At 38.6% G+C, this 14,574-nt stretch overlaps 1 protein-coding gene across 5 annotated transcripts in view; it reads right to left on the reverse strand.

The window, feature by feature from the left end:
* The window catches only part of NFIB (nuclear factor I B), a 166,859-nt gene that overhangs the window by 8,470 nt on the left and 143,815 nt on the right, over positions 1–14,574 (reverse strand). For 4 of the 5 annotated variants that reach the window (XM_069961970.1, XM_069961969.1, XM_069961973.1 and 1 more), the window contains one exon: positions 5,140–5,228. The exons of the other annotated variant lie outside the window; for it this stretch is intronic. In XM_069961970.1, the coding sequence (XP_069818071.1) occupies positions 5,140–5,228 (89 nt within the window). The remainder of the gene's footprint in view (positions 1–5,139; positions 5,229–14,574) is intronic. 5 annotated transcript variants of the gene reach the window in all.

Raw genomic sequence — 14,574 nt, forward strand, 5'->3', positions numbered from 1 at the left:
AGTTTAATTTGGAAATGCTGACATGAATTTTGTGACACAGAGTTAAATGACAATGTAACTGACTGGTTGGCTGCCAATTACTACGTATGTCAGCTTTTTTTTTTTAATATAAAAATACAATATCATCTATTAAGACTTTGCCACGATTTAAAGTAAAAAAATTATTTGACTTTTTAGATCTTTATTTTCATATTTTGCACTAAGCAAACAACTGATGCAATGCACCTTTTGGCCACAACCACACATCTTTTTTATATATAAATATAGTTCAGCAATTTATTGTTTTAAAGTATTTGTCTAATTGTATATTTTGAATGACATTGTCTATGGTATTTGTGTATATAAATAAACTGCATATACTACTAAGAAAAAAAGCCAACTATTCACATTCCAGCATGGGGAAGATATACCTTAACTCCATTTCATTTAAGACAGGGACACACGGATGGCAATGCCCCTTGTCCACTACAAACACATTTTACACATGTGGGAGTTGCTACACAATATTATTTCCTTTCTTTCAGTCCTTCCAAAAATCACTTGACAGGAAACGTAAGATTAACTTTGTTATACCTAATTGAACAAAGAGTGCTTAGTGCAGGCAACTGGTTTACCGCAGAGAGAGGTTTACTTTTTTTATTTTAATCCTGCAGGAATCTGCAGAGGCCGCTCACAGACTAAAAGAGACAGAAGAAAACATTTGCTAGAACAAAAAAGTTGTTTTCTTTTACTTCCAACATCTTGTATCTGGACCATCTCATTCTGGTCACACAGCAGATCCTGCTGTTTCTCTCCCATAAATGTTAACACCGAGTTCCCAACATGGTCGTCTGTTAAATGGACATTATTGATTCCTATGGTCCATTGTTCCCACTGCCCCACATTCTAAGTCCCTGAAGTTCAAGTTCAATCTGGAATTACATCATGTCTCGTTTCTCCTGGTTACCAGACAGCCTGAGACGTGATCACAGCTACACAAAAAAGGGGGGAAAAGAAAACAAACATCTTTCTCTACTTTACAGCTACTCCTATCGATTTGAATACAAACTTATTCCACCCCTTTCTTTTTCCTTCAAGTGTGAGGCCAAGCTAATTTAGAGATCTGTTTCCAAATTAGATAATCTAATGGCATCCTAATGGATTGCTGATCTTTTTCCTGTGGAATGGCATCAGCAAGGTTTGGCCGGAGTACACAAGATCTCTTGACAAAATCTGGAGACCTTTGCTGTGTCCAATATGTACCATTTTTATATGGCCTTGAAAGCTGCGCTGGAAAGAAAGCATAGGTGATTGCGGAGTTCCCCATCTTAACTTGTAACTGCATAATTGCTAATTTAACTGATAAAGTACAAAAAAAGAAACAGCTGGATAACATTGTACATCTCAGCTTAAAAATTTAATAGTAGCTATTTTAATAAAGTTTTTTTTTATCCACAATGGGCAATTTATCACCTATCCACAGGAGAAGTAATAGATAACTCAGTTTTCTTTACTGCACTCATGCAGTCATGAACTCTTATTTTAGTGCTCGGACATCTATCAATCATTCTTTCTTTAGAAAGGTGTTAAACGACCATTGTGTGACTTTATTGTGTGACTGTTAAAAGGAGATAAAGACACATTCTCTTAAAAGGGTATTCTTTAAAAAGCTAAGAAATGAAATGCTCCCAAACATAGATAATCTTACTCAGCAAGTTCTCCTGAGTATTTTGAGCTATATCTCGTCTTTCTAGCTGCCGCCGTTGCTGAGCTGCAAGTTTTTCTAAAAGCTGATCTATATCAAAGATGGTGGCGGCCAAAAAACTACATTTCCCAGCATGCATTGCACCTCAGAGCAAACTGCTAAGTACCTGCCCATCACTGGCTCAATCTGTTTCTGTTGTACTCTGTAAACAAAATATCTATCTATTATCTGCAGTCACTCTTTAGGTATGGAAGTGAGGGATATTGTTAGTTCCTTGAGATTCTGATTCTGTGTGCAACATCTTCAAATGTGTATATAGTGATATTTAATGACTATGTTAATCATATATGTGATCACAGTGTTGTTGGTGGGCTCATCATGCCACCGGCCTTTCAGCGCTGCTCGGCTCCCTGCCGCTAGACCCAGGGTGTCGAGGAAAGGCTGGACCTAATCCTGGGTAACTGGGAGAAGTTTCCCAGGACTAGAAACAGCTTTTACCAGCATCCTGGGAGGAATGGCAGGGAGCAGAGCAGCGTTAAAAGGCCGGAAGTCCGGAGCGCTGATCAAACCAAGTGCTTTGTATCATTTAGATGAGCGATTTGCTCATCTCTAGTGACAGTGATGACATGATTCCTATCACCCACACAGCTTCTGCTTCTTACTGGGGCGATATGTTACAGGTACCTGAGTTTCACCAGTCCTATCCTGTAATCCATCTGATTCCCACTGGGCTGAATTCTCTCCACTTGTGGCCAATTCAGCTCCTGTGCTGTGATCGCTGGCAGCTGTATTCACCTAAATCTGTCACTGTTTCTACCTCACACACACAACTAAAAATTTTACCTCACAACAGTGGCTAGACTCCACACAAGATCCTTCTATGCCCCTTCTCTCACAGCCCAGCTCTAACTGTTAACTCCCTCACTGCTGGACAACTAGCAATGTTGTTTGCTGGCACTACCAGCATTCTCTAACTGCCAGACAAAGGAAATTAATTAACCCTTGACAGTGGCAGTCAAGCTTACCCTGGACCACACATCCATCTACAATAGGTTACAAAGAGAGAGGTGAAAAACTGTTTCATTTTCCCCTATACTGTTCTGGAGGCTGTCACTGTTTTTGGGGTTGGCCAGGTGCTCACTGTGGGTGGGGTTAGAGATGAGGTGTTACAACATGTGGACCAGGAAGTGAGGATTTTCAGCAGCTTCAGGGTGTAAGTAAGGATGTGCTACAGACAAATGGGCCCAATTAATGTAATAGAAACCTATTACAAACAAGCTTAGATTATGGGTGGGGACTGAATAGGGTTAAATTTTATATATATATGTATATATAAATTATATATATATATATCCAGAGTTATTTCAACACTCTAGGGCTATCAAAAAGACATGATACCATCCATTATAACTATTTGCTTTCTTGTGGAAAATTAAACAGAGTTACATTAACTATAAAACAGCCATATTCTAGTATAAACAGGCGGAGAAGGAAACTACTCTTAAAAACATCAATATTTTTCACCCTAAAACCTATACTTTTAAATTAGCTTATAAAGTTTTCACAGCAAAGCTCTGCAACAAACATATTGTAAGTGTCTGTGCGTAGGGTAAGGTGATGTTAATTGAGTGTAGACACTGTTTCATGCTTCTCAGCTGCTTGTATGAAGGAGAACCATAGATTAATGTTCTATTCCCTTATGTGACATCAGGAACTGACATAGATGCGCTTTTACTTCTTTTCCTATCTGGGAACTAGTCCACTTATGAAGAATTGCTATCAAAAAAACTACATCATTACCAAAGACCTATGTGAAACAATGCTTTTCTAAACAATGGTTGTAATCCATACCACAGTAATCAAATCTATACCATACCTTAAAGGGATAGTTCAGCAAAAAATATATATATATATATATTTCAAATCAATTGGTGCCAGAAAGTGCCAGAGATTTGTAATTTACGTCTATCTCAAGTCTTCCAGTACCTATTAGCTGCTGTATGTCCTGCAGGAAGTGGTGTTTTTCCAGTCTGGAGACCAGGAGAGGTTTTCTATAGGGATTTACAACTGCTCTGGACAGTTCCTGTCATGGACAGAGTTGACAGCAGAGAGCACTGTGGAAAACTGAAAAGAAGACACAACTTCCTACAAGACATACAGCAGCTGATAAGTACTAGAAGTACAAATCTCTATCCCTTCCTGGCACCAGCTGATTTGAAACATTTTGCTGAACTACCTGTCACTTTCATACACACACTTACCTTAGTCCATGAATCAGCTAGATCATGGTTGCTCCAGTCTTGCCACAATAAGTGGCACATTTTTACAATGTAATGTCTAAAGACATAGCAGGTAAATAATCCACAATTAACCCCTATAGACAACCCTAGATGCCAATTCAAATTACTTTAATAGTTAAAGAGAACCTTTATAGCCATCACAGGAAATCAACTCAAAAAGTTCAGTAATAAGCAAGAGGAGAATTGCCACCTGGATGCTGGGATTTGTCCAGCCTTGGCAAACGCCAATAGAAAAACATATAGCAAGGTATAATAGGTTTTCTAAAGAAATGACTAAAACATTTATGTTTTGTGCTATATGAAAAACAAACATGAAATTCTTGATCAAATTGTAATACGTGTATGACATTAAGAGGCATGCATATTTATAAATCCCCATCACCCACATTCTAATCAGGTAGTAGGTAGCAGCATTCTACAGAGTGCTTCATTGTACTTCCAACATGCAGGGGACAGATGATTAGCAGTGTATTACGTTAGCCAGCAGTCTAGATTATCTGTGGTTTGGGAAAGGCATGCATATTTTCTTACCTCAGAATATGACAAAATGAAAGATACATGTACCATCAGCAACCAGTTAGTATGTTAGTTGATTACTTATTTAGTTAGTTCTCTGGTTATTTTCCCGATGTGTGTACAAATGTAAACTTAATGTAATGACTTGTATGGAAATACGATTATACTATAAGTGGTTCAGGTGTCGGGAATAATGATTCCGTACATCTATATCTGCCGTGTTGTTGCTGCTTAATGATAGATGTATATTGTAGCTCTAATTTCCTACAGCATCTGAAGCTTGTAGTGCCTTAAAACAATGTTGAAGTATGAAAGCCTGTATTTGACAGCAACCATACGACAATCCAGACATGGATTAACCCACTGTCTGCTGGGCAAGTCATCTGCTGTCAACGAGTCTTGTTTTGCAGATACTCAGAAAACCCACTGGTTTGTCCAAGCTGTTCACCCGTCACAGTGAAAACTACAATGGAACAAATGTTTAGAAAATTCTTCTCACAAATGTTTTGGTTAATTGTGATATGTAAATAAATGTTTCCAGGAGAGAGAGAAGGAGGGAGTAGGGGGAAGCTACAACAGAGCTATGTCTCAATGTCATTTATAGATGGAGTGTAGGGTTGGAAATAATGAAAATTTTACCTTTGCCAAGTTATTCCCAATGTATCCTCACTGGCACTGGGGTATAAATGCCTGCCGTTTTGATTCATGGTCCAGTCACAAATCCTCAGCTGTCAATTGAAACCTAGCAGTCAGATATGGATCCAGCAGAACTGCAGTTTTTAGTATTTAAACATGCATATGTACAAAATGTAGAGTAAACTTGCTCCCTGCGTTTATAGATACATTCTTAGGCCTCAGAGTTTATTAGGGAGCAATATATATATATATATATATATATATATATATTGTTCCTGTGTATATCTGTGCACTTGAGGGTTTTCATTATTTTATAAGTAATACTCGATACAACCTCATGGATAAAAGATATATGCATGAAGTTATTCCTGGAATATAAATTGTCAAAAAAGTCTACAGATATACACGTGACCAGTATACAGCGTGTGTGAAAGTTAATTTCTAGAAAAATATTACCTAGGTACTGGGAGCATACACGATATAAGGTGGTATTTCTGCACATTCCTATTAGTCATTGTTAAACTTAAAAAAATGTTAATGACCAATAAAGAAATAACTTAAAAAAGAATAGGATGGAGGGCATCACATATTTTCTGAAGTTGTTCACCTAGTCTGTGTCTGGCCTGTGGCATGCAGATGGATTAAAACAGAACTATAGAAAACATGCAATTTTTTTAGATGTAAAAACAACATAGGTAAAACAAATCTAGAAAGGAAGGATAACTATATCAAAATAATCAGTAATAAAAAGATGAGCATTTTCATATAATATGTATACATGACTATTGCTAAATAAGAAGGTATATGGTCTGTAAAGATTTGTATGCCCACAGCTAATTATCCCAAAATTTCTTTAACAATCCTTAGGCTAGGTTCACACTGCGTTTTCAGCATCCGTTTAACGCATCCGTTTTTTGCAAAAAACGCATGAAAAACGGATTGCAATAAACGGATTCATTTGTGTGCATCCGTTTTTCCATTGACTTCCATTATAAAAAAAAACGGATCCGTTTTTTTTGACGGACCAAAACGGACAAAAAAACGTTGCTGACTCTATTTTTCTGGACGTTAAAAAAAACGGACCCGTTAAACGGATGCTGAAAACGCAGTGTGAACCTAGCCTTAGTTATCTTTCAAAATTTGAAAAGAGGAACCAAAGACTTTGGAGGGAAGTGTGAGAAAGTATGAAATAATCCCCAGCACAATGCCACGTAAACAGAAATGGGGTTTTCACTATGATTAATGAAATTAGCGCAGGTGACTGCAGGAGGGTGATAAGTGGGACATAGAGGAGCAGAGTATTGGGTAGCTGAAGCCAATTAAAAGCATAGAAGCTTCGAATTGTCCACTTTTCCCTCTTTTTTCTAGACTAATTGAAATCTACATGGCTTTCACTACTTTACATCTGCTGCCTTGTGATAGCAGATTTAATATTATTGAAAACTTCATGTTTTTCTATCTTAATAAACCATATGAAAATATGTTCCTAGTGTGATAATATATTAGTATTACAGCATAACACAATCATTCAGATTTGTGATACCATTGGAATGTCTTTTATTATGTGGAACGTCATTCTGATCATAATAAAAATATGTGCATGATTGTCGTGTTAAAAGAGATTATTATGAAAATGAAAACATTCGATTATTTTCTAAACTGAGGAAGTTCTCTACACCTTGGATTTACTATACATGAAATGATACATCTACTGTTGGTATGCACACGGCCATAATAGTTTTCTAATATGACACCCAGGCAAAGTACACCTCTATATACATCTATATTTCAAGTTATATATCTATTTAAAGATACTGTACTTCTAACAGGTATCTAGAGTATTTAGGCATCCCTAAAACTGTGTGCTGCAGTACAGGCATTATGCAGACAGCTTTGGATAATGTATGAGGCCTTGAAGGAAATGGGGAGCCATTATTTCTGGTATAAATGCATTAACCCCTTCCCTACCAGGGACTTAAAGGGTACCTGCAGTGTTTTTTTCCCCAGAAATGGCATTGTGCATGATTTTTCATTTCTCTAACGCACATCAATTTAGAATTTGACGCTGAATTAGGTCTTCGAGCGATGTTGTCCCAGCTCCCTGTCACATACAGTGGAATCTTATGAGAAGGTGTGTCCCGCTCCATCTCCATAACTCCTTTCTCCAGTCTGAGACACAGCAATATAGACTTACACAGCGCTTGGTCTCTCACTGGAGATGGGTGCTATGGAAATGAATCAAGGGTGCACCATCTCATAAGGTTCCACTGTATACGACGGGGATCCTATTTGGGCATCAAATTTAAGATAGATAGCATTAACCCTTTGACGACCAAGGGTCATTGATTCCTTAATGCCCAGGTTGTTTTGGACTTCAGCTTTCCCCTTGCCGCTGTTAGAAGCTTGTAACAGCAGCAGGGGAGAGAGGGGAGTGGGAAGAGCTTGCAGCGGCACCAACCTTACCTCCCTCCCTTCCCCGCCGGCCTCCTTAGCTAGGACATCGGAAGCCTGAGGCTACCAGTGTTCATGGCTACCATTGGGGCTCTGCGATCACATTGCAGAGCCCCAATGCTTACCAGACAGAGAATTCTCCCTGTGTGGAGGGAGAATTCTCTGTCTGAAGCCCTATAGATGCTGTGGTCGTGCCGATCGCAGTATCTATAGGGTTAATTATCAGCACCGGAGCCCTCAGCTATCACTGACAGCCAAGACCCACCGTGGATGACACAGGCACAAAAGCTTGGCTGCATCATATATTAACCCTTAGGGGACACAGCCAGTTTTCATTTTTGCGTTTTCGTTTTTCCCTCCTCGTGTATATAAGGCCATAGCGCCTGCATTTTTCCACCTAGAGACCCAAATGAGCCCTTATTTTTTGCGCAACTAATTGTACTTTGCTAAGGCAGATGTAATTTTTGCCTAAAATGTGCCGGGAAACCAGAAAAAAATTATATGTGTGGTGAAATTGAAAAAAAAAAACGCATTTCTTTTATTTGGGGGAAATGTGTTTTTACGCCATTCGCCCTGGGGTAAAACTGACTTGTTATGCATGTTCCTCAAGTCGTTACGATTAAAACGATATGTAACATGTATAACTTATATTGTATCTGATGGCCTGTATAAAATTCAAACCGTTGTTAACCAATATACGTTCCTTAAAATCGCTCCATTCCCGGGCTTATAGCGCTTTTATCCTTTGGTCTATGGGTCTGTGTGAGGTGTCATTTTTTGCGCCATGATGTGATCTTTCTATCGGTACCTTGATTGCGCATATATGACTTTTTGATCGCTTTTTATTACAATTATTCTGGATTTGATGCGACCAAAAATGCGCAATTTTGCACTTTGGGATTTTTTTGCGCTGACGCCGTTTACCGTGTGAGATCAGGAATGTGATTAATTAGTAGTTCGGGCGATTACGCACGCGGCGATAGCAAACATGTTTGTTTATTAATTTATTTATTTATTTTTATTTATAAAATGGGGAAAGGGGGGTGATTCAGACTTTTATTAGGGGAGGGGGTTTTGTGTTATTAAAAATACTTTTTTCTTTTACTTTAGACATATACTAGAAGCCCCCCTGGGGGGCTTCTAGTATATGCACTCTGATCTCTCATAGAGATCCATGCAGTATAGTTATACTGCATGAATCCATGAGATCGGTGTTCTATTACTTTTGGCTGCTGCAGCCAAAAGCAATAGAATGCCGAGCCGGGATCAGCGCCATTACGGAGCAGACCCCGGCCCGGTATGGATGCAGGGATCGCCCCCCCGCAATCGCGCCGCAGGGGGGCGATCCCCCCACTAGACCACCAGGCATGTATAACCGCAAGTATTTAGAAGCAGCTGTCAACTTTGACAGCTGCTTCTAAGTACTTAATTAGCGGGCACGGCGATCGGACCGTGCCCGCTAATAGCCGCGAGCCCGGGCTACACGCGGCACCCGGGATCGCGGCAGTTCAGAGGGTGGTCGCCGCGCGACCCCCCTCTGAACTCCCATAGCGGCACGAGGACGTTAAATAACGTCCTGGTGCAGCTATGGGTTAATGTTGCTGCAGCATCGGGCATAAGCTGCAGCAACGTTTATTTGCTGTGCAGTGGTGGGAGGGGGTTAAAGAAATGACTGTCATGCTGCAAATCAGGCATTTCTGAATAAAACAACACTTGTGATACATTTTAACTTAGCACAAAAAAAGGATGTGTAAGATATATCTGTGCTATTAATTTAGCCCAGACTCAATAGCAGTTAGAGTTGCTTCTTAGCTTTAAAACAAGACTGAGACTGTGGTTCCACCCATAAAACAGCCTGAGATAAAGCAGGTTAAGGCTATGTTCCTACACAGTATTTTTGCTCAGTATTTTGCAACCAAAATCAGGAGTGGATTGAAAACACAGAAAGGCTATGTTCCCACACTGTTGTAATTAAGAGGATGCTGTAATAACCGCTGTAATTTCAAATCAACGGCTGTTGTTCTAAAAAAACAGCAATTATTTCCCATTAAATTATTCACTGCTGCAAATCCTTGTTATAGATGTCAATAGCTGCACTTAACAGGTTGTAAGCTTTAAGGAAATATATGGGGGTTAAGTGGTGCAATTCCTCTTTGCTGTATATAACCTCTGTATTTTGTAGGTTGCTATATTCTTAAATCTAGATTTAGATTTCTTCAATTGTGGTGATTTGAAGATATCTATGTAGACATAGACATACAATACATGTATGTATTAACTGTGCACATGTTGAACATTTATGTTTACGAGGTGTGATGTCTACAACTTCCTGCTTGGGTCACACTTCTAGACGCAAATAACAATTTGTATACATTTTCTAATAAAAATAAACTGTATATAAAGTGATAGGCTGCATTTTACTAATGTGTCAGGTATATAGTTTTTGGAATATATATGGTACAGGTGTTTAGTATGACTTTTTTATTTTGCAAGTTAAATCATAATTTCCTGTGTCAAATGTGTGGAAAATTATCCCAGCTACCAGATCTACAAAGTGTTCAGAAAATTCCTTCCAGCAAAAGGGTTAAATAAGGGATACTCAGAATGCCGCACTATTTAAGGTCTTCTAGAAAATTATCTTTTGACTTCAGATAGATCCAGAGATTCCAGCTCACATCTGTATCATAATATGTTTGGACATTCTGCAGTGGAGCATATTTAGCCAGAGCACTTCTTTCATGGTAGGATGCTTACAAGTTCTGACTACCCTGAGATGACCTACAGAGCCAGATGAAGCCAACTGTTCCAGGAGCCAGGAGCTGCATCATATTATTAAAAAGTTGAGGACAACATAATAGTGTAACATTTTTAATATAAACTACACAAAATTTAACTTACAGGACTTAAAAGGGTTTATGAAAAAATAACATGAGACACCCGGTGGTGGGGACCTGTAATTGTAGCTCAAGCCCTGTACAAGTAAACAGGAACTGAGCTGCAATTACAGGTAGAAATTGCTAGACAGTAAAAGGAGGGAACTACTTCCAACACCATTCACTGTGTACTGTGGGTGCCGAAAGACTGATCAGTGTGGGTGTGGGCTGTCGGCACCCTGTCGATCAGTGACTGATGAGATATCCTGTGAAAACCCTTTAAAGAAGCTGTTGCTAATGTCATAGTGAATTCTAAGTCTCAACAGGTCAGAGCTCTTTTGTTGGCATTATGGGAACCTACTAGAGATGAGCGACCCTCGAGCATGCTCGAGTCCATCCGAACCCGATCGTTCGGCATTTGATTAGCGGTGGCTGCTGAAGTTGGATAAAGCCCTAAGGCTATGTGGAAAACATGGATATAGTCATTGGCTGTATCCATGTTTTCCAGACAACCTTATCCAACCTTTTATCCAACTTCAGCAGTCACCGCTAATCAAATATCGAACGATCGGGTTCGGGTGGACTCGAGCATGCTCATCTCTAGAACCTACACAATATTAAGCAGCTAGTCTAAATGTTATGGCTGATGTATGTGTATATCTGTGTATGTCTGTTATATTGCGTGAAATGTAAAAATCCAGGACTACAGACTTAAACTTGGTGTAGCATTTGTCACAACAACATTAATGTTTTGGCTAGCAGTCAAATTCTGCTGGTCTTTAGACACATTCATCCACTGTTACATGGACCTTGAACACATGGCATATATGACTGTGCCAAATTCTTCATAGCATCACCATGAGTAGAACAAAGAATATCATGTGCCTGCCAATCTCCATTTGTACTTCAAGTCTACATATATTGACTGAAATATAATAGAACAATATCATGTATCATTAGAAAGGTAAGGAAAGTCTTGCTTTAATTATAAAATAAATTCTATTTGTCTAAACTATTATTTAGAACAAAAGGATACATAATGTAAGTGATAGTAAGGTTTGTTATTTCAGTAGTCAGCTAATCTCTTCAAAAGAAGCATTTGCATAATGTCATGAGGACTCTGACTTCCTTTAAATGTGTTTCCTCTCCATCTTACATACGTGTACGGTGACCTCTTATCCATTTTCATACCACTCTGGTAGTGATGTGTCATGGTTTTACGTCAAGCTGTCATTAATGATAAGAGACACAATAAGAGTATTCACAGTGTTGATGGGTTGTTTCCTGAGTTTGTTGGGGGCTTTTTTTGCAGGGCCCACTTGGGCTTTAGTCTGCAACATTCAGCTTCCCTTTTAAACAGATAGAAAATTTAACTTTGGTGATCAGTCTATTGAGCGTTCATCATGAAAAAAAAATATAGGTTTACTATGCACTTCATAAGTCTGTTTTTTGGGTTTTTTTTTACTTTATGGAAACTTCCCCTGTCTCTTCACAGCTAAGCCAGTAAAAAAAATACATAATAAGAACCAGAAATTGACAGTCCATCACATGGTCTGTAAGTACTGATGGTACATATGAATATGCACTACCATGTCTTGCATTTAATATAACAACATCTCCACAACAAGAACAGAGATCCTGTATTGTCACCTGTGGGCTATTTTTTATGTTGCTAATCAGCAGACGGAATAGTTTAGGTTTGCTGGTTAGTAGAAAGGACATCTGGATAGCTAGTTATTAGGGAGTATAAAGGAGACTAATGGATGATTACAAATGGAAACTCTGTTTCTCTTACCAGTAGTTCACTGATCGTGACAGGAAAAAACAACAGTCCAAAATGTCTTATGGTGGTTTTAAAAAACAAAACTATTTATGCAAACCTGCTTTCTTTAACAGCGTTTTATTTGTTTAAAACACAACGCAAAAGACGTGCATACCTCAACCAGGAGTGGATAGAAGGCTATGTTCACACAATGTTGAAATTGAGTGGCTGGCAAAAATATAATGGTAAATAACTGCCATTATTTCAATACAACAGCAAATATTTGCCATTATATGGCAGCCATCCACTCAATTTTAGCATTGTGTGAACAGAGCCTTTCTGTGTTTTCAATCCACTCCTGGTTTTGGTTGCAATATGAGGACCACAATACTGACTGAAATATACTGTGTGAACATAGCCTAAGCTGGTATAAAAGCATCTGCAGGAATTTAGGAGACTTAATGAAGGATCTCTAACATACAGGTACCACAGGTATAAATTACATAGTGCACAATCTCCATATTCTTTGGGCAGGAATGCTGTTAAGAAAAGGGCAAGTGTTGCATGTGCCTCAGGTGCTGACTGCCAGCAAGGACAGCGAAACAGGGTATTAAGATAATAGTTTGGAAAATAAACTAAACCTTTGTCCCAGGCAAATGAAAGGCAAATTTTGCCTTAAATTTTAATCCCAACAATGTAAGGGAACTGCTAAATGGCTGACCAAGGCCAACTGGAACCATGAAAGTTGAGGGGCTACTTAATTCTATTGACTGGCAGAGTTCACAGCAAATGGCCTCTACTGATCGAACACTAAGCCTTAAAGGGAGACTATCAGCAGGTCAGAAGAATCTATATGTGGGTGTCACATTTTAACCTAATATGGGTATACTTATGCCACATAGTCATATGTATTGGGAGGTCAGTAGAGATAACCAACAGGTACTGAAGTTGCACTTCCCATAAAACTGGACCTGGATTTCTGGTAAGTATAGTTTTGTTTTACAGCATGATAACAACAACAAAAATCATGAATGTATATTGCAAACTTGCTTTATTTCACATTTACTGTTGATTTAGATTTTGAAAGTTATAACGACAGTGACACTTTAAAGTCATAGGCCAAATAATTTCAAGCATTTGATTAGCGGTGGCTGCTGAAGTTGGATAAAGCCCTAAGGCTATGTGGAAATCATGGATATAGTCATTGGCTGTATCCATGTTTTCCAGACAACCTTAGAGCTTTATCCAACTTCAGCAGCCACCACTAATCAAATGCCGAACGATCGGGTTCGGATGGACTCGAGCATGCTCGAGGTTTGCTCATCTCTACCCTAAACTAAAAAAAATTTGGCTTGTAGGCAAAATATATTTATTATTTATTCAGTGTTATTATACTTGTAGCCAACCCACAAAAACTAGATTTTACTACCATTAAATAGCTTAGGACGGCTGTGTTCCTGATACCAGCTGTGGTCTAGTTTTGCTAGTTTCTGCTGATGTCAGCAAAGCCAGGACCAAAGGATTGCAGAGTGGGAGCAGCAAGGGGAGCAAGAGGGAGTAAGTATGGCTGGTTTATTGTGTTATGCCATGGGGAGGCTATAGGCAAAATTTTTTATTCTGGTTCATAAGAAATTACACATTATATATCGTGTATATATATATATATATATTATATATTTGTCATTCATGCCACTCCTCTGTCCCCTACTGGGCTCTGCAAGAGGGTCTGTACTTCATAATTGTACATTTTCTATGTTACAATATTTCCTACTGACATCACATTGTAGTCAGAATGTATGCAATTCTAACTGTAATGCTAGTATTGTCCTACTCTATTTAGTAGCTCTAGCATTTTGGTCATTTAATTTATGTTTTGGTCATTTAATTTTTATTCTTTCCTAATAAAAAAGGTTGGTTGAATATGCTTGACAATACTTCTCATTTCCCAGGGGCATAAATCTCTTTAATACTCTCCAACCCTCCCATCTGACATAACGTTTAGAATGTACCTGTGACAGTACTTCTTTCAGAAGGGTCAATGTGTATTAAAAGGGGTTGAGGGGTTGTCTAAAAGGCTTTACCACTGCTAAAATCATCCTCTGCTTAATTTAGAATTTCTCTAAGCTAATATAAAATGATTGATTGTGTGCATTTCGTGTACCTCTTGGTTCTCGCTTTCATTCATCATGGGATGTTTTAAATGAAATGCATTTAGAACCTGCCACCATCAGAGAGGAATCTCTTAAATCTTTGGAAAGCAGAACGAGGACACAGTAAATCAATCTCACTTTAGTTGTGCCGCACAGGGCAAGCTTTACACTGACAAAGTAATTAAAGCAGGTTTTGTTTGCT

This window comes from Dendropsophus ebraccatus, chromosome 3 (assembly GCF_027789765.1).
Source record: "Dendropsophus ebraccatus isolate aDenEbr1 chromosome 3, aDenEbr1.pat, whole genome shotgun sequence".
Taxonomy (NCBI): Eukaryota; Metazoa; Chordata; class Amphibia; order Anura; family Hylidae; genus Dendropsophus; species Dendropsophus ebraccatus.